Source organism: Nasonia vitripennis, assembly GCF_009193385.2.
Source record: "Nasonia vitripennis strain AsymCx chromosome 1 unlocalized genomic scaffold, Nvit_psr_1.1 chr1_random0011, whole genome shotgun sequence".
Taxonomy (NCBI): Eukaryota; Metazoa; Arthropoda; class Insecta; order Hymenoptera; family Pteromalidae; genus Nasonia; species Nasonia vitripennis.
In genome coordinates, this window is record NW_022279599.1 from 387,823 (window position 1) to 409,830 (window position 22,008).

General features: G+C 35.5%; 1 protein-coding gene across 3 annotated transcripts in view; it reads right to left on the minus strand.

Moving 5' to 3' along the window:
- LOC103317046 (mitochondrial proton/calcium exchanger protein) overlaps positions 1-22,008 on the minus strand; it is a 164,248-nt gene that overhangs the window by 50,502 nt on the left and 91,738 nt on the right. For all 3 annotated transcript variants that reach the window (XM_031921450.2, XM_031921452.2, XM_031921451.2), the window contains exon 6: positions 7,340-7,780. In XM_031921450.2, the coding sequence (XP_031777310.1) occupies positions 7,340-7,780 (441 nt within the window). The remainder of the gene's footprint in view (positions 1-7,339; positions 7,781-22,008) is intronic.

The window sequence follows — 22,008 nt, forward strand, 5'->3', positions numbered from 1 at the left end:
TGAGTGCAGGCAGCTCATCGAGGGCCTTTAGACGCTTCTCCAGCGGGTTAAGACGTTGCTCAATTCTCGAGATCCTCTCCGACACGATGTTTTGTGTCTGGATGGCTTCCGCATGAGCATTGCGGATGTCATCGAGAGCTTCACGTATGTCCTTCAATGCAGCTTCGATGGTTGGTGATAAGCGAGCTGGTGATGTACTTCGTGAAGTATTGGCTGATGGCGGTGCCGATCTCGTCTTCTTCGTCCCCGGTTGTTTTGGGGTGGTCTTGTTAGCCGCTGTTGTCGCAGTCACCCCCGCCGCGGATGTTGACCTGAGTCCCGCTTTGGCACCCTTGGCGTCCGCACAGGGAGGACAGGCTATACACTGCCTATCGTTTACCACGACTGTCTTGATGTTGATGGTGTTCAGACATTTGACATGGTAATGGAGCTTGAAAAAAGCACACCTTTTCGGCTCCTTGTGCTGAATAGGCTGTTTACAGCTGCCGCATTGCCGAAAAGGCACTTCCCCGCTCTTTTCGCCGTTCTCACTCATTTTCGTCGATAACTTACTGGCAGTCGGTAGAGCAGAAATTCGTGGTGTGATGTTAAGTTATCGACGGAGTGGTAGAGTCGGTGTTATAACTCTTACGACTAGATGGAGCGTTAGTGTAAAGAGCGAGAAAGTACCGACCTGAAGTACCGAATGAAAAGCTGTCAAAGCGACTCACCAGAGAGAGAGAGAGAGAGAGAGAGAGAGAGAGAGAGAGAGAGAGAGAGAGAGAGAGAGAGAGAGAGAGAGAGAGAGAGAGAGAGAGAGAGAGAGAGAGAGTGAATGCGTAGAGATTTTGTAACGGATCGGAGGACAGGTGAGAGAATAAAGTGCTGTAAATAGAGAACGCGAGAGTTATAATTTCCGATTACCCCCTTGCAAACCCGAGCGAGGAAGAGAGGATTCGGCGGAACCTCCTCCGAGAAAACGCGGAGAAAACGTATAAAAAATGAGTTCTGCGGGCCTTTGGGCCTCGTGGGAGACTTTCAAATTTCCCCGAGTTTGGGCTCGTCACAAGTGTGAGAAGAGCGAGAGAGAGAGAGAGAGAGAGAGAGAGAGAGAGAGAGAGAGAGAGAGAGAGAGAGAGAGAGAGAGAGAGAAAGAGAGAGAGCGGACACATTCTTCAGGTGCGCGCTCAGATAGCTCACGGCTTTCGAATCGTAAACACGGAATCGTGGGATTGCGATTCCACTAATCGTTAACGACTTTCATCGTAAATTCACACCCCGTTATATACAGGATATATGTAATGTGAAAGAAATATTCAGAAATAAATCTCAAGTTGTATCACGAGATTTTAGGCAAACGTTACCAGTCGTTCGTCATAGCAGCAGTATAGAAATTATTGAAAATTCTTTTGAACACAGTTATTTTGGCGAGAATTCGTTCGCATAACATTAAATAAAAATCTGCGTATAACTAATGATGACGATAGTTTTAAAAAATAGTTATTGAGTGTAGGCGACGGAAATAACTGTTTCATAAAAACAAAAAAGCGAGACTAACTCGGAATGAGATTAACATTTCATTTACGTTGCGTCAGCCGCAAACTGAATCTTATGGCTTCGACAGACGTACAAAATGTCACTATCTACGACGCAGCTATTGAAGAAATCCACGATGATGCTATGAAGCAGTGTAGAGAACTGTTGAAATGTCTTTTTTGTAATACATGCACGATTTTCGCTTTTTTCGTACCTATTAAGCGGGCGTAAAGTACCAGTTTTTTTTACTGGCGGGCAAAAAAAGTCATCAGGTTGCAAAAAAAAGTCGGCAGCGAGCAAAAGTCGTCAGTGGTCAAAAGAAGTGAGCAGCGGGCAAAAATAGTACATTGTGTACCAAGGGCGTAAAGTGGGCATTTTTAGGCCGAGTGTGGAGTTTGCAGTACGAGTCAAGGCGAGTTAACCCGAGCCGAAGGCCAGGGCATTTACGAGCCGCAGAAGAGTACTGCAACCACACGAGGCCAAAAAGCCCGCTCAGCCCTTGGTGCGCACCATATTTTTTTGCAATGCATGTACTGATTTCCGTGTTTACGCACACGCACTATTTTTGCCCGCTGCCGACTTTTTTGCCCGTTGCTTACTTTTTTTGCCCACTGACGAAATTTTGCTGTAAACTGCGAATTTTAAGTTTGTAAGAGTTTTTAAATTTTCGAATTTTTAAAATTTTAAAGATTTTAATAAATATTAATACTTGTGTTAATTAATGAAAATTTTAATAAACAATAATACCATTATTTCTAAATATTCATAGCTGTGCAGTGACCGTGTAAAACACAGCCAATTTACTCCTGCTTTATAGCCATAAAAACGTGAAAATCCATACATGCGTCACAAAAACTATGGTGTATACCAAGGGCTAAGCGAGCTTTTGTGAGTGAATACTTCTATCGGCTCGCCGGGTACACATTTAACTGGGGAGTGAATCGGCGAGCGGCGACCGTCATGGCGGCACTACAGACCGATCGTCATGAAAGCAGCAGCAGCTCTCCCCCCCCCCTCCATGCATTCTTCGCCCCGCATGTTACCATGCTTGCACAGCTCAGCTCTTCCCTTACATATCAGCCGCACTTATTTACACACACTGCAAGCGGCAATCGGATTTTCTCGGATTTCGGATGCGCTAATATAGCGGTACCTTTTCATGGTACTTCAATTTTTTGCGTCAACTAGACGACGTGACTTTTTTAATATGCGAAAAATGTATGCAGGAAAACATTATTGACTTATTGCGGTGAACATTATTACCTTATGACACGCCCTGGCGTAAACCTCGATTTACCGCACGTTCGTGCAAAAATGCACTTTCTTAATCTCAAATTACGCACGTTGTGTTATAAAATATCGTACAATACTATTATTCTTATTATATTTTCTTTATTCATATTATAGTTTGCCTATTCTAAATTTACTAGTTGATCAATGATTACTTCACCTAAGATTTTTTAACTCTCTGTAAAAGTTGCGATTAAGTTGGAAAAATAAGAAAAAGGCGGCGATTTACGCATCAAAATCACTAAATCAAAAAATTATAAAAATTTATCAAAAAAGTCACAATTAAATGTATCCTTGTAGAGTAGTACTTTGCACTCAACGAAGACGCATTTGAATTTGCGTCGAAGACTAATTCATTTCAGTTTTACCGCGAAGACTATAGTATATATATTTTGAACTCTTGTTTGACCGTATGTGGTTTACAGTACTCGTCTTCGGCTCAGAGACGCACTCGCCTTCGGCTCGTGCTACCTTGCCTTCGACTCGTAATGCCAACAGGGATAATTCATGTTTTAACACGGTAAACTTAAATATGTTATTACTAAATAACAGTAAAAAAAATTTCAAAAGATTTACATTAATTTTGTAATTTTTACTTATTAATTTTTTTTAAGGATTTTAAAGTGTTGTGTCTCCTTAAATCAACTACACAACAGCTAACACAACATGCTAAAGTCGCTCTACTTAGGCGCTGAGTGCACATATAACGTTTATAAGATGTAGCCAAATTCAACTTCGTAGACAGACACTTGACCCAAGACATTCATCAAGAGCTGCTGTACAAAATGAACACTCTCGTCAGAGGACGGAACTACAATGAGTTTAAAAAGTTCCTTACTGAGCGGTACACTGAACCTCTAGAACAACAACTAAACAGGCCCTTCCAAAGCCTCGAAATAGGTTAAAAAAAGAATGTTTAGACTTTCTAGCTGAAATGATCAGCTTAGCGCAAAACCAATTGTCTCGAGATACAGTAATCTCCTCTTGAATAACCAAACATACTAGTAATAAACTGTCAGGAAGAATCTGAACTTGTGGAAAGCGCAGACATACCTTTCGACGTCTCACAACACTCGTCCCACGTCAACGCAGTAAGGTCAGACAACCAGACTACCTCAGTCTAAGAGGGCACGATCGAGCAGTTGATAGATGCAATACAAAAATCTCAAATCAACGGCTATCATAATAGCTGATCTAGAGCGAATAACTTGAATAACAACTTTTGTGTCACTCGAAACTTGAACTTGAAAGGCAAACGATACTCGACTCCAGTGAGATCTAACTCCAGGTCGTTTTTCTCGAAAAACTCTAACTTGTTCTCCTACCACCAGAAGCATAGAAAAAAAAGAACAAAGAACTATAAAATTTCTTGTCAATAGAAACGTGGCCCTGGTCAGAATAACAAGGTTAAGAATCCTATCAATTCTGATAGTCAGGGAAACTAAGAAATCCTGCTGTTGAGAAAACCGAAAGCTGGTCAAATTTTACCGCACGTTTCCACGTGAGAGATAAGCTCTCTAATGGAATCTTCCTAATAGTTTCTGGTTAACGAGTCGACCATCATATTTACAGTATGGCGCGAGGCAAATTGGACGGAGGCTTCCCATACAACCTCTTTTATAATTTCACAATTAAAGATGTCCCGCACTTAATCATAGAAGCAGATCTCCTAAAACACTACTATCTTCTAGCTGATCCCGATCTCAACAGGCTGGTTAACGGCAATAAATTCATACACGCATCTAACTTTATCGAGTCAGTGCAACCGGTGCAAATTTCCTTCTTAGCACCAAGCCACAAATACGCTCATATCGTCAATAAATAACCTTAAGCTGTCAGTCCTGATCGGTTCAGGGCAACCAAAAATGAGCTGTACTACATCATATCCTTACGAAGGATCTCCCAGTCTCGCAAAGAGCTCGTCCTCTTTCACCAGAAAAACGAAAGTAGCCAAGAATGAGTATCGGAAATGTCGCGAGCTTGGCATCTGTCGTCTTTTAGACTGACCGGGAGATATCGATTTTGTTTTCGTTTACTTAGACGACATTTTTATTGCCTCCGCGTCCAAGGTGCAACAACAAAGGCATCTCGACATAGTCTTAAGTCGCCTCAACGAATGCAAGCCGCAAGTCAATCTTGAGAAATGCAGTCCCGGCATTACTGAACCAATTTTTCTGGGTCATCTCATCATGCCCGATGGCTTCAAGCCAAACCCAGAAAAAGTTCAGGAATTCCCTCTACCGCAGACCACCGAGAAACTACGCAGATTCCTAAGTTTCGTAAACAGCTACAGACGTTTGCTTGCTCGCGCTGCAGATACGCAACACCCTCTCAGCGAATCCTTTAAAAGAGCAAAGAAAAAGGACAAACGTCCAGTTTCATGGACATCAAAGGCCAATGTGGTCTTTCAAAAATGCAAGGACAACCTTGTGAACCTTTCATTTAACTCAATGCTACGTCTAATCATAGACGCCTCAGACACAGCTATGGTAGCAGACCTCGAGCAACACTCAGGTAACAGCTAGCAATCTCTTGCCTTTTTCTCACAGAACGACAGAGAGCTAACGGCTATCTATGGAGCCATACTTTCATCACTATCTTTAATGAGTGGAATTTATAATTTACACAGATCATAAACCTTTCATCTACGCTCTGCAACAGACCAACGACAATATGCCAGCCATTTTCTCACGCAGATTGAACACTTTCACATTTCCTGCATTCTTGGAGAGTGATCCTGAATTTCTGGCTAACTCGCGAGTCAGACCAATTGTAGATAACATCAGTGCGTTTAGAAAGCATGGCAGCTCGTGTGCCACGAAGACAATCAGGAATGGATCAAACTACTTCCAACAGTCATGTTCAAAGTACACACGCATCTGTCTAGACACAGACGCCACTGTAGCTGACATAATTTTTGGAAAATCAGTAAGAATCCTAGGTGATTTTTTATCCCTCACCAATAAAGAACCAAACGTTCACCTACTCTACAATTAATCTCACGACTTTGCGCATCAACTGAGATCAGTTTCGGACAGTAGCTCTAAACGGCCATTAAGTCATTTTTGCATTAAACAAGTTTTTTTTAGAAATTTTGAAAAATTTGATGATTTTAAAAACCAGATTTCATGTTTACTTTTTGGCTATCTGAACTAATAAATAAAAAACCAGTAATTTCGGAGCATGATTTCATAATCTGATTATGGTATTTTCAGGATCTCTGTATACAAAATTGATGACCGTACTGTTACAATGCGGGTACGCCGAGAGATCGTAAGATGTTCTCTTTGTCAACCGACCTTAAATAATAACGCGGGCCAACGGGAGTCCTACGTCAATCGTGGTAGTCAGAATGCGTAAAACAAGCGTTGCTTGCCTAGTCGTGGCTATAGGAAGCCTACGATAGTTAGGGAAGAGGAGGGGGGGGGGGGTGAGAGAACTGTATATGGAAGGTGAAGAAAAGCCGAGGATGTGGGGTAATGATGACCTTGCTCTCTAGTACGCAGACACGACCGAAACAAGATCCGAGTGCACCCTAGTATCTCTCCCAGGACTAAGTCGACTGGGAGATAATTAGGTGGACCTCGGTCGTTTGGCCGCTTTAGCGTCAAGGCACCGAGAAGGAGTGGACTTAGTTCGGAAAGCAAGCTTCTACCGGTAATTCGTCCGAGAGAAAACGGGAAATCTCGACCCAGTGCGAGTAGTATCGGAGCGTTCAAAAGCCAAAGGCTCTGCCGGTCGACCGTCTTGCTCGACTGCACGAGATGAACTGGTGAGCTGAATTCAGAGACCGACCTATAATCCGGGAGGACGGACCTTACCGAGAGCCCAGTGCTCTTCGCTGTCTATCCAAGAGCGTAGGGAGGTCTGCACCAGGCCAAAGCCGGGATACAACTGATACTCGCGGCCGAGCGCGCCCCCTACTTATAGGCGTTCGACGCGCAGCGCGTCCTCATTTTTATTCTTAAGATAGGGGATGATCGCAAGACAATAAGTATTGAGTTGGCGCTTCTTTTCAGTCATCAAAACTTTAGGGTAGACAGTTGAAAATAGCTTCGTATTTGTGTTCAGCGGTTTAAAATACATAAACATAGGTTTGGCAACAAATTTTCTTCCAAACTTATGATATAAATAAGTAAAAATACGATTTGTGATTGAGGTTGGGGACGAACCCTTTAGTAGCTGTTCAAAAATAGCTTCGTTATCGTGTAAAGCGGCTCAAAATATTATAAAAACGTATTTTTTTTTAGAAATTTTCAGGGTCTGTAGCTTTTAAAATCTTAAAAATCGCGTAATGCGTTCTTCAGATTATAGGACGTGCAGCACCGTCAGGGGCTAAAAATTTAAATATTAGTACTCGTTAATCAAAAGTAATAACTAAAAAATGTTAAATTTTATGTTTTACAAAAAATTATAGTTTAAAAGGATTTTTGAGTACAGTCCTGTTTAAGTTAACAAAAACGCCCCCCTTCCTCCCCCTACACACAAACTTTTGTCTTATTAGTTCATGGAACATATATATGTTTAAAATTACCTTTAGAACATCTTCAATTTTTATTGCACCATCTCGATCATCGTCGATTTTTCCTAAAATTTCTGTTATCCTCGATAATCGTCGATTATCGGGAACATTTTGAATTTGTTTAATTGCAGCAATTAATTCATCAATTTTAACAAGTTCGGCAGCGACATGGGATTTATCTTTTTTCTCACTGTACAGCGTATTCATTTCTTCTTTGATTCTTTTTTCAGACTGCTCTAGTTCTATCAAAACTGCATCCATTTTATTTATCATCCTATTAACTTTATTAAAAAGTCTGTTAGCGCCCTTGGAAACTTTAATTTTTTCTATGTCCGCTAAACCTGAAGCTTCTGCTTTTAATTGATGCAGTTCTTGTATATCTTCTTGATATTCAGCCATTTCTTCTTTTAATTCCTTGATTTCTTCTTTTTCTACGGACATTTTCTTTTTATCCTATAAGATAATCAGTATAATATTATAAATTATTATTTCAAGAAACAAAAATTGAGTTGTTTAATTAAGAAATCAATTTATTGATTACTCTAAATAATAAGTGTAATATGGGAAAAGGTTACAATATAAATATTAGTTAAAGTAAAAGAATTAAGAGAGCGTGAGCCAGTGCGCGTTGGCTCTTCTACTTTTTTGCGTCAGTTTTATCGTGGTTTGGTGCTCAACTCTAAGTTGTACTTTTGTTGTAGTTACTATTTAGTTTCAGGTTCAAGTAGAATAAGGAAATTAAATTACGAGACTTAATCTTTTGTAGGGTTATTGGAGCTATTAAGAAGTGCTCTGATTTGTGATAATAATATCATGAAATGAAAGCGGAAAAAGTTTACAAGGCACATCACCGGAAGTGTTAACAACTACAGATTATGGCACAGATGTCAGGTCCGTCTATATTTCCTACAGAAAGAAAGGTTTGTTTTGGAGAATTTGCCAAAAAATATAAATTTTTAACTTGGAGCCAATGTTCCATTTTGAAAAGCACTAGTTTCTCCGAGGATTGATTGCATTTTAAAAATAGAAATGGAGTTGTTATAAAGCCAAAAATCCAAGATATTCAATTCTTATGAAGTGAAAAAGTTTTTTTTATAACACGTGCATAAAAAAGACCATTTTCGGCGCCTATAAAGTGGACCGAAAATAGGGTAAAAAATGGTTAAACAATAAAGGTAGGATGTTAAAAAATACATTATTTAAGATAAAATATTAAACAGCATTTTGCTTTTGTAATATTAAAAAAAAATTTTAATAATTGTATTTGCCAAAGTGCAACACTTCCAGTTTAGATGTTTTTTTTTTAAGTTGAATTTCTTTAATCTAATATGAATTGTAACGATTGTTCTCACGCTGTCTTCAATTTAAATCACAATGTCTTAACGTAAGAAAATAAGAAGTTACAAATTTGATTTAAAAATTATACAGTTTGTAAATTCCTCCTTTTTTTGTTGTCACTTTCTTATTTTGGTTTAGTTTCAAATTCAATAAAGAGTGAATGTAAATAAAATAGTTTTTCTTATTATAAACAAAATTTTCAACATGAGCGATTATCAATCCAATGAAATTGTTGATATGATAATGATCTTAGGCGAAACCCAAAACAATGCCAGAGCCGCAGTGCGACTCTACGCTGAACGCTTTCCTCTAAGAAGGCGTCCTACTCACGACACATTAATCAGATTACTTCGAAGAGCTCGTGATGGACATCTTCGTCGTCAACGCAGACACCACGAATACAACGAAAATGATCCTAATGTTATAGCCGCCTTAGCAGCTGTTCATCTCAATCCACAAATTAGTAGACAAATTGAAAGAGAAATCGGTATACCACGAAGAACAGCATTGAGAATTCTCAATAATTTCCACTATCACGATTACCACATAAGATTAGTTCATGAGCTGAGGCCACGCCATTTTCTAATGCGTATTAACTTTTGCCAGTGGGCTTTAGGAGTTTTACAAAATGATCCAGATTTTTTCAGATTTGTTATGCTTTTTAACGAGGCTATATTTCGCAGTGATGGTCAATTAAATAAGCACAATAGTCACTACTGGTCACCTGTAAATCCCCACTGGTACAGGGCTATTGACCATCAAAACCGATGGAGTTTAATGGTGTGGTGTGGGATCATTAATGGTTACCTGATTGGGCCATATTTTTTCGGTCAAAATGTTAACCAGAATAGCTATTTGGCATTGCTCAGAGATCGACTGCCAGAGCTTTTAGAGGATGTTGACTTTCGGACGTTTCGGACGTAAACTTTCCTGTTCTTTCTGAATCTGCTATCAAAAATAGGGGTTCCTATTTTAAAAAAAAATTTGACCTTCAAATGACCTTGAAATTTGAGTTCAAGGTCAAAACTAATTGCACAAAAAGATGTCCCCCTTGATCCTGGACAACTTTCATCTGAACAATTTTTCTGTTCATAGCTTAATTTAGGAGTTATTAGACTGGTTTGATTAAAATGGCCCACCCTGTATATATTCTATATGTTGTACATGACTCCCAAAAAACATTTCAGCGCAATTCCTTTATTTGGCTTCGGGTTCTAGTTGGTCAAAGTTGAGGTTTCAACAAATTTTTGCATTTTTAGCCTATTTTTAATGATTTGTAGCTTTTAAGGAATGCATTTTTAACTAAAACTATCTGTTTTCTGAATTTTTCAATAAAATACTTTTAAAGCCCTATATGTATGTTGAGGGGTCCGGCCTAGGTTAACTCCTGCAAAGAAACAACAAAATATTCGTCTGATAAAATTTGTTTCTTTTTAAGTAAATTAAAAAACAAAAATATCTTCAGGAAATATTTACAATATACACTATTTCTACTAAAAAATATCATGTATATACATATATATATATATATATATATATATATATATATATATATATATATACACCATACAAAATCACTAACCAAAATTGTAACGAGGTGGATTTTTGGGGAAATCCAGGCGTGAGATTACGCCATTCACTCGCTAAAACTGGCTTCCATATCGCTCGACCGTATTTATTAAACGGGCGCCAGGTCGAACGAATTTAACTTTAGACAAAATTCACTACACGTTGCCGGCTATTAGAAACTCCTTATCTCTGAGGAGATTTGGCCGTGGGTAAAATCGGGAGACAAATTATGTCACTTTATATTGACACACTGAAATCACATGTCTTTATTTTTAGCTAGTTATGCGATTCACAATAAAGCGTTGACTGAAATTCGGCGGGGAACTTAAACCAGTGTGATACGCTTTCGCGAACGAAACTTACATTATGTGTACCGACGGTTACACATAATGGCTCCGCGAATCGAGCAAGCCTACTCCCGGCAGTATGGCTATAAAATTCTTGAACGAATACTTCACTTGGCCTACCTCTGTAAATACTCTCTGCTAATCTTCCTTCCTCTCGTTCGGATGATGTTACGTGCTCTAAAAAGTCCGTCGCGAAAAAAAATTATTTAATTCTCGGCACATCCGGGGGATCTGTTCCAGGCTTTGTTCCAAATCCTAGTGTATTTTCTACAAATCTTCAACTGCTTTCTTTTAAGTCTCGTATCCAAGTGGCTGAGTCGCCTCGGCGAATTCGTCACGAGGTCTCGCATACAATTGCGCGCATGCACTATACATACTTCATTAAGTTATCGTTATTTTACAAGTTTTCTGGCAGCACATTTTGTTCAGACACACACTCTCATGAGTCAGTATCACTCCTTCACTCAGTACATAATTTCCACTCTATAAATTACATTACTTTATTCCGACTAAATAACCCGCAAACTCATATGTCGACTCTCATACACACACGCTCGGCTTATAGTCCAGGCGATAGAGCAATCGAAATGGATGTTGTTTGATAACGCAAAAATTTTTATGCAGAAAGTTGTCGAATATTGTGTACAACAATAGTCTATGTTTGCCTACTCCAAAAAGTGCTTGCTAAATGCTTAAAAACAACAAATGTACCGAAATATCGAAAAATGACCCATTTTTCGATACATTTGTGTCTAAAACTTTGAAACAAAGCCTAAAATCAAAAAAATTTACTCTTTCTTTTTTGTTTATTTGACGATTTCCTATAAGGTTATGAGAATCGCGAATCGAAAAACTTTAATTTCCATGGATAATATGCAAAAATTAGTAAAAAATCATACGTCAACTTTGAGAAATTTTTTCGGTAAGTAAAAATTGATCAATATTTTTCAAATTTTCAGAAAAGATAGTTAAACATATGACAATTACGCACAAAAATTTTTGTAACGATCGACCGCGTAGTTTTTCACTGCCATAATTATTAATTAACAAATTATAAAAAAGTTGATCGCGCGTACCTTGTTTAAACAACAGTGTAAAAGGAGCACGCAATTTTTAACAGTTACTTAGTGTCATAACAAACAATGAGCAATTATAAAAAATATCCATTTTACGTTTTAATAACTTTTTACAATTTTTTAAAATTTTGTCAAATTTTTTCCATTATAAATAATTTGTCGTTTACAGCATCGGTTCGATGTAATTTAAAAATTGTTTCCCATCTGAATACTGCTTTGTAAGCACTTTCATTTTAGCCCAAAACGACGAAATTTGACCGTGTAGATCCGGAGATAGAGGCCCACAAAGTTAATAATAATTTATGGCTTACTTAAACGTTAAATCGAAATTTAAAAAATACTCTCTTATAGCTGGTTGCAAATACTTTCTATATTCGTCTTGTGCATTTTCGACAGATGAAAGCCTAATAAAAGAAAAATCGATGAAAATACCGTAATCAGAGGAGTTCGTCGGCCGAGCGGCGTGGGAGCAGGAGTGGGGATGGCGGAGAGCAGCTGTGCTGTCGCGCGGCCCGGGTGTTTCAAAATACGAATGCGCGGTAAAACATGAGTTATCTCGGCAACGGCAGCACTTATCGAGACGATTTTTGTTTTAATTCGATGTAGCGAAATGAGAGGAATCAGAATATGCCATCAAAAAACAATATTACAAAGAAATTTTGCACGAATTTCAAGATCAAAAAAGTATGCTATTTTCATTTGCATTAAAAAAACAGTTGTATGATTGAAAAATTATTTTGTTGCTTAATGTTCATCAAATCATGCAACTATTTAAACGTTTCATTAATAAATATTGATAAAAAGTATATTTTCTTTCTTAAATGGTCTTTGTTTATCATAACTAACCGTCCTTTTTTATAATAAATTGTATAAATATGGTAGCGCTTTTTTCCATAAAATGACATTATTACAGTACAATAAACATTTTGCAATAATAATACTTCATCCCAGGTATACATACTGCGTAGGAACAAGTAAAAGCATTGGGTTACTTTGATCCAGGTAGATCGCAGTCCCCTCCTTGGTATTCATAACTTAGGCCACGCCTACATATAGGTGCTTGGGACTCTAATATCGAACACGCTCATTGGTTACATTGGACCCGACTAGCCAATTAGGGATGCTGTCTATTTGAAAACTGCACTCAAGCATGCGCAAAACCCAGAAATCAAAGTTTTACGACTTTTTTGAACCGTACGTTGAAAAAATAAACATGGAAAATTGTCTGCATGTCATCGATGGTGGATTCTTGATGCTTAGAGTTGTTTGGCACCAGAAAGACAACTTCAATGATATTTTAGATCGCTACGTAAACTATGTAAAAAAATACTATGCTCCACACAGTATTGTCGTATTTGATGGATATCCGGATGATAAAACCTTCAGTACGAAAAATGCAGAGCGCCAACGGCGGCAAACACGACAACAATGTCGAGAAATTATTTTTGATGCATCAATGACAGCGACAGTTTCTCAAGAAAAATTCTTATCAAATTATAAGAATAAAGCAAGATTTATAACATTCTTGAGATTAAAATTGGAAAATTCTGGATTTTTAACGAAACAAGCTCCGGAAGATGCTGATTACTTAATTGTCCAAACTGCACGGGAAGTCAGCGAACATGAAAAACCGGCTATCATTGTTGCTGAGGACATTGATGTTTTAGTAATTTTTATCCAATCAGCATCTATCAATAACAATGTATATTTTTTAAAACCTGCAAAGGACAAAATTGTCGAAAAAGTATTCTCTCGCAACTCTTTTGTAAATAAAAATTTAACTAATGTAATAGCATTTCTGCACGCCTTTTCCGGATCGGATACAACATCAGCTATGTATAAGCAAGGCAAAGGAAAAATAGTCAAGATTCTTGAAAAATATTCTGATTTGAGAGAAATGGTTGAAGTTTTCAATTCAAGAGTTGCTACGAAAGAAAATATTGCTAATATCGGACAAAAAATTATGCAAGCGATTTATAGTGGCAAGCAAATAACTGAAACAACTATAAGTGATCTAAGGTATAGCACTTTTAAAAAATGCTCGAAACAAAAAACCTTTAATTTAGCAACATTACCACCAACAGAATCAGCAACCAATCTTCATTCGTACAGGGTTTATTATCAAGTACAAATGTGGCTTGGAAATGCATTAAATCCATTAGACTGGGGTTGGAAAATTCACGACAATACACTCGTGCCTGTATATGTTGAAAGCCCTCTAGTGCCAGATGATATTTTAAAAAATATTAGTTGTAAATGTACTGGAGAGTGTAAAAAGTCATGTGGATGCGTAAAGCATGGTCTACGATGTTCCGATTTTTGTAAAAACTGTCGTGGACAAACGTGTAAAAATTATCAAACATTCAAAGTATCAGTTGATGACAACATTGGTGAAATCAATGAACTCGACCCTATTGATGAAGTTTTAGACAATGTTAAAAATTATGAACTGCAAATGGATTGTGTAAGCGATAATGAAATTGATGTTGATGATGATGAAGATGACTATGGTACGGATGACAGTTGCACAAATCCTTCAAATCCAAAAAAAGCGAGACTAGATTTGTAACCACAAAAGATGTATTATTATGTGTATAATTTTTATCTATTGTAATAAAATAAATTTATATTAATTATTCGATATGTTTACCTTGTTTATTTAATGTTATAACACATATTCCCTTATTAGTAAATTTAATTAGTTATTCTACATAAATAGGTTATTAGAGTATTAAGAAGCGTAAAAATTTTTTTTTGAAATTTTTATTAATGAAACGTTTAAATAGTTGCATGATTTGATGAACATTAAGCAACAAAATAATTTTTCAATCATACAACTGTTTTTTTAATGCAAATGAAAATAGCATACTTTTTTGATCTTGAAATTCGTGCAAAATTTCTTTGTAATATTGTTTTTTGATGGCATATTCTGATTCCTCTCATTTCGCTACATCGAATTAAAAAAAAAATCGTCTCGATAAGTGCTACCGTTGCCGAGATAACTCATGTTTTACCGCGCATTCGCATTTTGAAACACCCGGGCCGCGCGACAGCACAGCTGCTCTCCGCCATCCCCACTCCTGCTCCCACGCCGCTCGGCCGACGAACTCCTCTGATTACGGTATTTTCATCGATTTTTCTTTTATTAGGCTTTCATCTGTCGAAAATGCACAAGACGAATATAGAAAGTATTTGCAACCAGCTATAAGAGAGTATTTTTTAAATTTCGATTTAACGTTTAAGTAAGCCATAAATTATTATTAACTTTGTGGGCCTCTATCTCCGGATCTACACGGTCAAATTTCGTCGTTTTGGGCTAAAATGAAAGTGCTTACAAAGCAGTATTCAGATGGGAAACAATTTTTAAATTACATCGAACCGATGCTGTAAACGACAAATTATTTATAATGGAAAAAATTTGACAAAATTTTAAAAAATTGTAAAAAGTTATTAAAACGTAAAATGGATATTTTTTATAATTGCTCATTGTTTGTTATGACACTAAGTAACTGTTAAAAATTGCGTGCTCCTTTTACACTGTTGTTTAAACAAGGTACGCGCGATCAACTTTTTTATAATTTGTTAATTAATAATTATGGCAGTGAAAAACTACGCGGTCGATCGTTACAAAAATTTTTGTGCGTAATTGTCATATGTTTAACTATCTTTTCTGAAAATTTGAAAAATATTGATCAATTTTTACTTACCGAAAAAATTTCTCAAAGTTGACGTATGATTTTTTACTAATTTTTGCATATTATCCATGGAAATTAAAGTTTTTCGATTCGCGATTCTCATAACCTTATAGGAAATCGTCAAATAAACAAAAAAGAAAGAGTAAATTTTTTTGATTTTAGGCTTTGTTTCAAAGTTTTAGACACAAATGTATCGAAAAATGGGTCATTTTTCGATATTTCGGTACATTTGTTGTTTTTAAGCATTTAGCAAGCACTTTTTGGAGTAGGCAAACATAGACTATTGTTGTACACAATATTCGACAACTTTCTGCATAAAAATTTTTGCGTTATCAAACAACATCCATTACACCCTACTTTTACTGCTCTACCGCCTTATTATCGGTGAACTGCGAGCGGGTCCGCACGACGCGGTTTTCCCCCTCCCAGCGGTTTGCTCTCTTCTTCGCTCACGCTGGTTCGGCGCTACGCTGGCTTCTTGTAGTAGTGAGGCTATCATCCGACTGCTATTTCTCTCTCTCTCCTTTCTACAAAACAGATTCACAATGCTATTAGTACCAACTCATAAACTGGTACAGACCCGGCAGAGAGTAGCATGGAAGAGAAAGAGAGAGAGAGATTTCTACCTCGACGGTCACCCCATCGCAAAATTTATAACATTTTACTATATAAATAAGTGTTCTTAGTCACTTGCCACGGCTTTGTGAAAGATCCAGACCGTCTTCCTTACTCTACCCGGGCATAAAATGTACCTTAAACATGCCCCCTCGGACCTAATGAAAGGCATTTCTAAAAAATATTAATTAAATGTTGTTAGCAACAAGTACAGTGTGATAAATATTAATTAAATTCATCAGCTACGTATACAACGTATGGATAATAATATTTAATTAATATTTTTCAGAAATGAAAATCTTTATTAAAAGGCCTCATTAGGTCTGAGGGAGCATGTTTAAGGTAAATTTTAAGCCCGGGTACCAACATGTGTTTGTATCGGTAGACATAAAATTTACTAGGTTATAAGTGTCAAATTTGAATGTAAAACCACTTATTAGCCATTATATCATGTTTGTTTTCTACATAACTTCTAGTACAAGGTCAGGCCTATTCTAAAACTGTACAGCTACTTTTTTTTACTATAAAAAGGTATATTTTTACTGTATTGAGGTTGTCGGAGTCCGGATCAAACATTCAGATTTTTATATTTTAAGGTTTAAAATGCAAATAAGGTAGCCTTAACATATATATAGGGATTTAAAAGGATTTTTATTGAAAAATTCAAAATATTTCACAAAAAAAGTATCTGGATAGTTTTAGTTAAAAATGCATCCCTGATTCTCTCTGTGTACAATTTACTATCAGCGCCACTTTTGGCGGCAAAACTGAGAACTGTTGGTTTGCTAAAATATATTGGCTTATATGAAGAGTTATACAACAAAATTTAGTGAGAAATTGGTATTGCTTTAAACAGGCGCAAACTTTTTTGAAAGATAAATATCAGTGCCCTTGATGTAACAAAAATTTACAAGCATTTTAAACACCTAGGGATTTCATAAGAAATATTTTTTGTCATTTTCCCATATAAGCTACACATTTTTGCAACCGGTCAGTTCCGGGGGCGGCCACCAATATATATATACACACACACACATATATATACATATATATATATATATATATATATATATATATATATATATATATATATATTTCTCTGTTGCTTTTTCTACACTTTAATCATCTGTTATATAGATTTTAATTGTTATTCATAATAATAATCAAGCAAAATTATATACAGATTGACTGAACCATTATAAAAATTAATTTAAGTATTTGTTAATAGTACACATTGAAAAAAGTATTTTATCTTCACATCACATTACAAACTATATTAAAATAATAAAATATTATATTGACATATTTTATACAAACGAATATAATTTTGTCACCATCCGGATGGTAACACCTATACTGGCCACCCCGCTAACTAATTTTACATTTTTAACAAATTTATTTCAATTGAAAATTTGTTTTGGATGGATCGCGCGATTCGTCATGCGATTCATCGTATGATTAATCACGCGGGACGAATCGCGCGATTGATGTAAAACAAATTTTTAAATGAAAGAAATTTGTTTAAAATGCAAAATTAGTTAGCGGGATCGCCAGTATAGGTGTCACCATCCGGATTTTAACACCTAAATTGGCCATCCTGCTTAAAAATTTTGCATTTAAAACAATTTTATTTTACTAAAAAATCTATTTTAGATGAATCGCACGATTAGTTACGCGATTAATTGTGCAACTAATCGCGTCGAAAAAAGTTCGATAAATTAACGCAATTATTTACGCGTTAAATCACGTGAATAATCGCGCGATTGCTCGCGCGATTTTTTTCAGTAGTGCAAAACTTTCTAACAAAAAACTACTGCCTTTATCAAATTCTTTGTCACGTCGTTTCCTTCAAAATTATGTATTACTTTAATATTAATATTGTTTTTATTCTATACTTAATTACACACAGTTTTTGTGCTTTTTCTTTTGATAAATAAAATTAACACGTGCTGCACATAAGCGGGCGAGTGGGGAAAATGTTCAGTTAACGTGTAACACAGAAAAGCATATATTTTCAGTATTTGATCTATGTGTCTATTAGATCAAATTAATGAAATCACTTAAAATCACGTAAAGGTGGTATTATTTTCTCTCTCTCTCTCTCTCTCCCTCTCTCTCTCGCCCCCCCCTCTCTCTCTCTCTCTATCGAACGAACGATAATATAAATTTTCCGCGGTAACAAGATAGGTAATTTTTTCTCTAAAAGGTACATATCGAGCAATTACTTCAATTAATTTTTATAACTAATCAGCTTTATCAGATAAAGCTGAACTCTCAAACCTAAAAAATCGCTATAAAAAAATGTAAAAACGGGCATTTTTCCCACCGTGTTACAGTAAAAAAAAGAAAATGAGACTTGGTCGATTAAATCTACTTAGTAGAAGCTAAGATACAGCCCTATTAAAAATTTTCCGCAAGATCTAAGATAAGATCCTACAAACAGTCTTATGTAAGATCTGGTACAAGATCTTGTACAAGATCTTACACGAGATCTTTTCATTGATTTTTAACCGAACGAACCTACGTAAGGTCTTACATAAGATCTCATATAAGAACTTACATTCATAGTGAAAAACTTATTTTTATCAAATATTTATTTAAGATCTTATGCAAGATTGTACATAAGATATTAAGTAAGATCTTTTAGAAGTTTTTACATAAGATCTTAAATAAATTATCAACGTAACAATTTTTTTTAAAGTGAATCATAAGTTCTTACATGAGATTTTATATAAGATTTCGCATAAGATCTTGAGTAAATTGTCAAAAAAATAGTTTTCCTGTAAGTGTTACATGAGATCATATGTAACTTCTGATATAAGATCTTATGTAACACCAATAGAAAAACCTTTTTATTGATAATTTACTTAAGATTTTATGCAAGATCTTCCTTAAACCTTATGATTCACTTAAAAAACAATTTTTTTTTGAAAATTTACTTAAGGGGGCACACCATCTTTGAAATTAAAATCAAAATTTTTCATTAAAAATTTATAAATACTTATATAAATGAACCAAATTTTTATTACTATTCTTAGACATAATTACCTTTATTTTGATGGGTTTAGACCTTCTATATACCTCTATAATACCTACGTATAGTAGGGAGTCCATAATTCACTTACCGTAAGATTCCAGAGGAACGAATGGCCGAAATGAGCTCAAACTCTAGGATATTGTTTAAAAGTACATTAGTTATGGTATGAATGAGGGGATTTGGTTTAAATTTCATAGAAAAAGTTTTATAAGCATATTACTGATTTTTTTTATCAATTTTTGATTAATTTTAATATAACTATCATGTAACTTTTTTTCTATGAAATTTAAACCAAATCCCCTCATTCAGTCCCTATATAAAAAAGTCATGACCGGATGAAGTGAAGCCAAGAATGCTCATGTAGTGCGCATGCGTCAAAAGTATCGTTAGAATTTTTTGATTTGTTATTGATTTCTAAAATTGATTCTAATATTGAAAATGTAATATAATACATATCAAATTATAATTTGTGTATTTATAATATTCTAGAGACATTCTATTCTCGAGACATAACCTTAAAATTTTAAAAGGAAGTTGTCGATGAAACCGTGGCAATTTTGAAATTTATATGAGCGCGAAATGAATCATATATTGTAAAGTTTGATATATTTCCGTGATTGAAAACAAATATTAAAAATATCAATCAAGTATTTATATTCCATTTAATAAGTTAATGAAATTATAGTCTACTACAGCGCGCGCAGCGCACTGCGCCACGTCTAGTATTTATAAATTTTTAATGAAAAATTTTGATTTTAATTTCAAAGGTGGTGTGTCCCCTTAAGTTTTTACATAAGAACTTATATAAGATCTTATGTAAAAGCTCGTAAAAATGCAACATAAGATCTTGTACACGGTCTTGCGTAAGATCGTAATTAAATATTTCATAAAGATATTTTTTCTTATTATGAACTTAAGATTTCGTATGAGATCTTATGTAAGATCTTTCATAGGTTCGTGGTTAAAAATCGATGATAAGATCTTGTTTACTATCTTGGGCAAGGTCTTATACTAGATCTTATGTAAGATCGTTCATAAGATCTCATCTCAGATCTTGCAAAATATTTTCAATAGGGAGGCGTATTTACACGCGCGCATACACACACACACACACGCGCGCGCACACACACACATCCATAGGGACATTTTCCAAAAACACTATTTTTCGATTTAAAATACTTCAAAACACACTTGTTTTTATACTAACTCCAAAAATCACTATCACAAAGCTTCCTTAGGAAGGAAGCAACATTTTTATAACAAAAACCTCTGCTTAAGGTAGTTCACCGGAATATTTATTTTCTTAGGATATCGCTCAAACTTTGTTTACATGTTCAATTAAGTGTCCTCTACAACGTGGTATATTTTACCCCCTAAGCGACAATATTTTTAGAGATATTGAAACTTGAAATTTTGTATTTTAACATGGGAAGCCTATACCGAGTCCGAATTTTGAGGACGTTTAGTTGAATTGCGAAGCAAGTTTTCTTAGAATATTTTTAAAAAACTAGCTTATGGTGTAAAATAGCAGTACAAATCATGGAGGAAAAGTTGGATAGGGCAAACGAGGCTTTTTTTGAAGATACAACAATTTAAAGTTTTCATCCCATACTATCAGTATATCTATATAGGTGCGCAGTATCCATCTATCTTAAAAGTTTTAAGTGTATTTTATACTCTAAATAATTTATATCACCACTCTAATGTTTAATACTATGAAGTGTAAGGTTTTGACATTAGATAACACTGTATAATATCTTAAAAAGGAATTTTCTAATAAAAACCTTAATTGAGCACCACGGCAGTCGGTGAACTACCTTAATAAAAAAATTACAACACCTAAACAATTATTCGGCTGATTTTGTAAACAAATATGTGCGAAAAAGATTGTGTACAATAAAATCAAATACACTTCCAAAACAATCAACAAATATAAATGGAATATTGATAGCCTACCATATATATGTATAAACGGTTTTTAAGAGCAGTGCAAAACATTATCATAAAAAGTAAAGACAATAAAGAAAAAAATCTTGAAAACAATGTGGTCTACAAACTTGAATGCAATGAATATTATGCAACCTACGTGGGCCAAACAAAAAGGAATGTATGTGTCCGTGTCAACGAACATAAAAAATTCAATAATAATGTAGTTTCTAATCAGACAAGCAATTTAAATCATACTTTCAATGTTGACAATTTTTAAATAAAAGACAGAGAAACTAATTTAAATAAAGACTTTTTCTGAAATGCTACACATACATTTACAAAACAACGAGATAAATAAGAAAGAGGATACATAGCATTTAAACACAGTTTACACACACCTGATATATTAGCTTACACGACAACAAATATAAGTCATAGCTCTGACGTCAGTAATGGAAAAAGTGTCAACAAACCGCTGGATTCTCTATCGATACCTAGCGTATGTATATAAGCCCGGCAAAATTCGGGCTCGTGCCAATTCCGAATCGAATAGCCGAGAGAGACACACCTGACCTATTCTCCCCGCCGTTTGGCGGTAAAGCAGATTTTCGACTGATGTACTGCTAACTTTGTTAATTTTTTTCAAACACCACCTGACTCGGGAAGACTAATAACTTTTAAAATGATACGTAGGAAGTATGTTTTGCATTTTTCACAACTCAGACATGAAATGGACCTCTTTTTACGCCAGAAAGTATCATAGAAAAATGTTCATTCCAAGCGTGTGTAGAAAAGTTCGAACTCTAGCGGGGAAAAATGATCATTTATACCCTAGGGGAAAAACAGGTCATTTTTCCCCGCGATGCATATAGAACTTCATTTACGACTTAACGGTGTAGACACTTTGTTGTCTTAAAAAGTGGGACCTACACATCTATTGGTAATACAAACTTTATTTTAAAAAATTATAAATTTTTCAAGATTTTCAGCTTTTAAAATCAAAAATTTTTTAAATTATCAAAAATTTTATTCTCGCATTTGCGGAAATAAAGAGTACTTCTTTACCTTACTTATA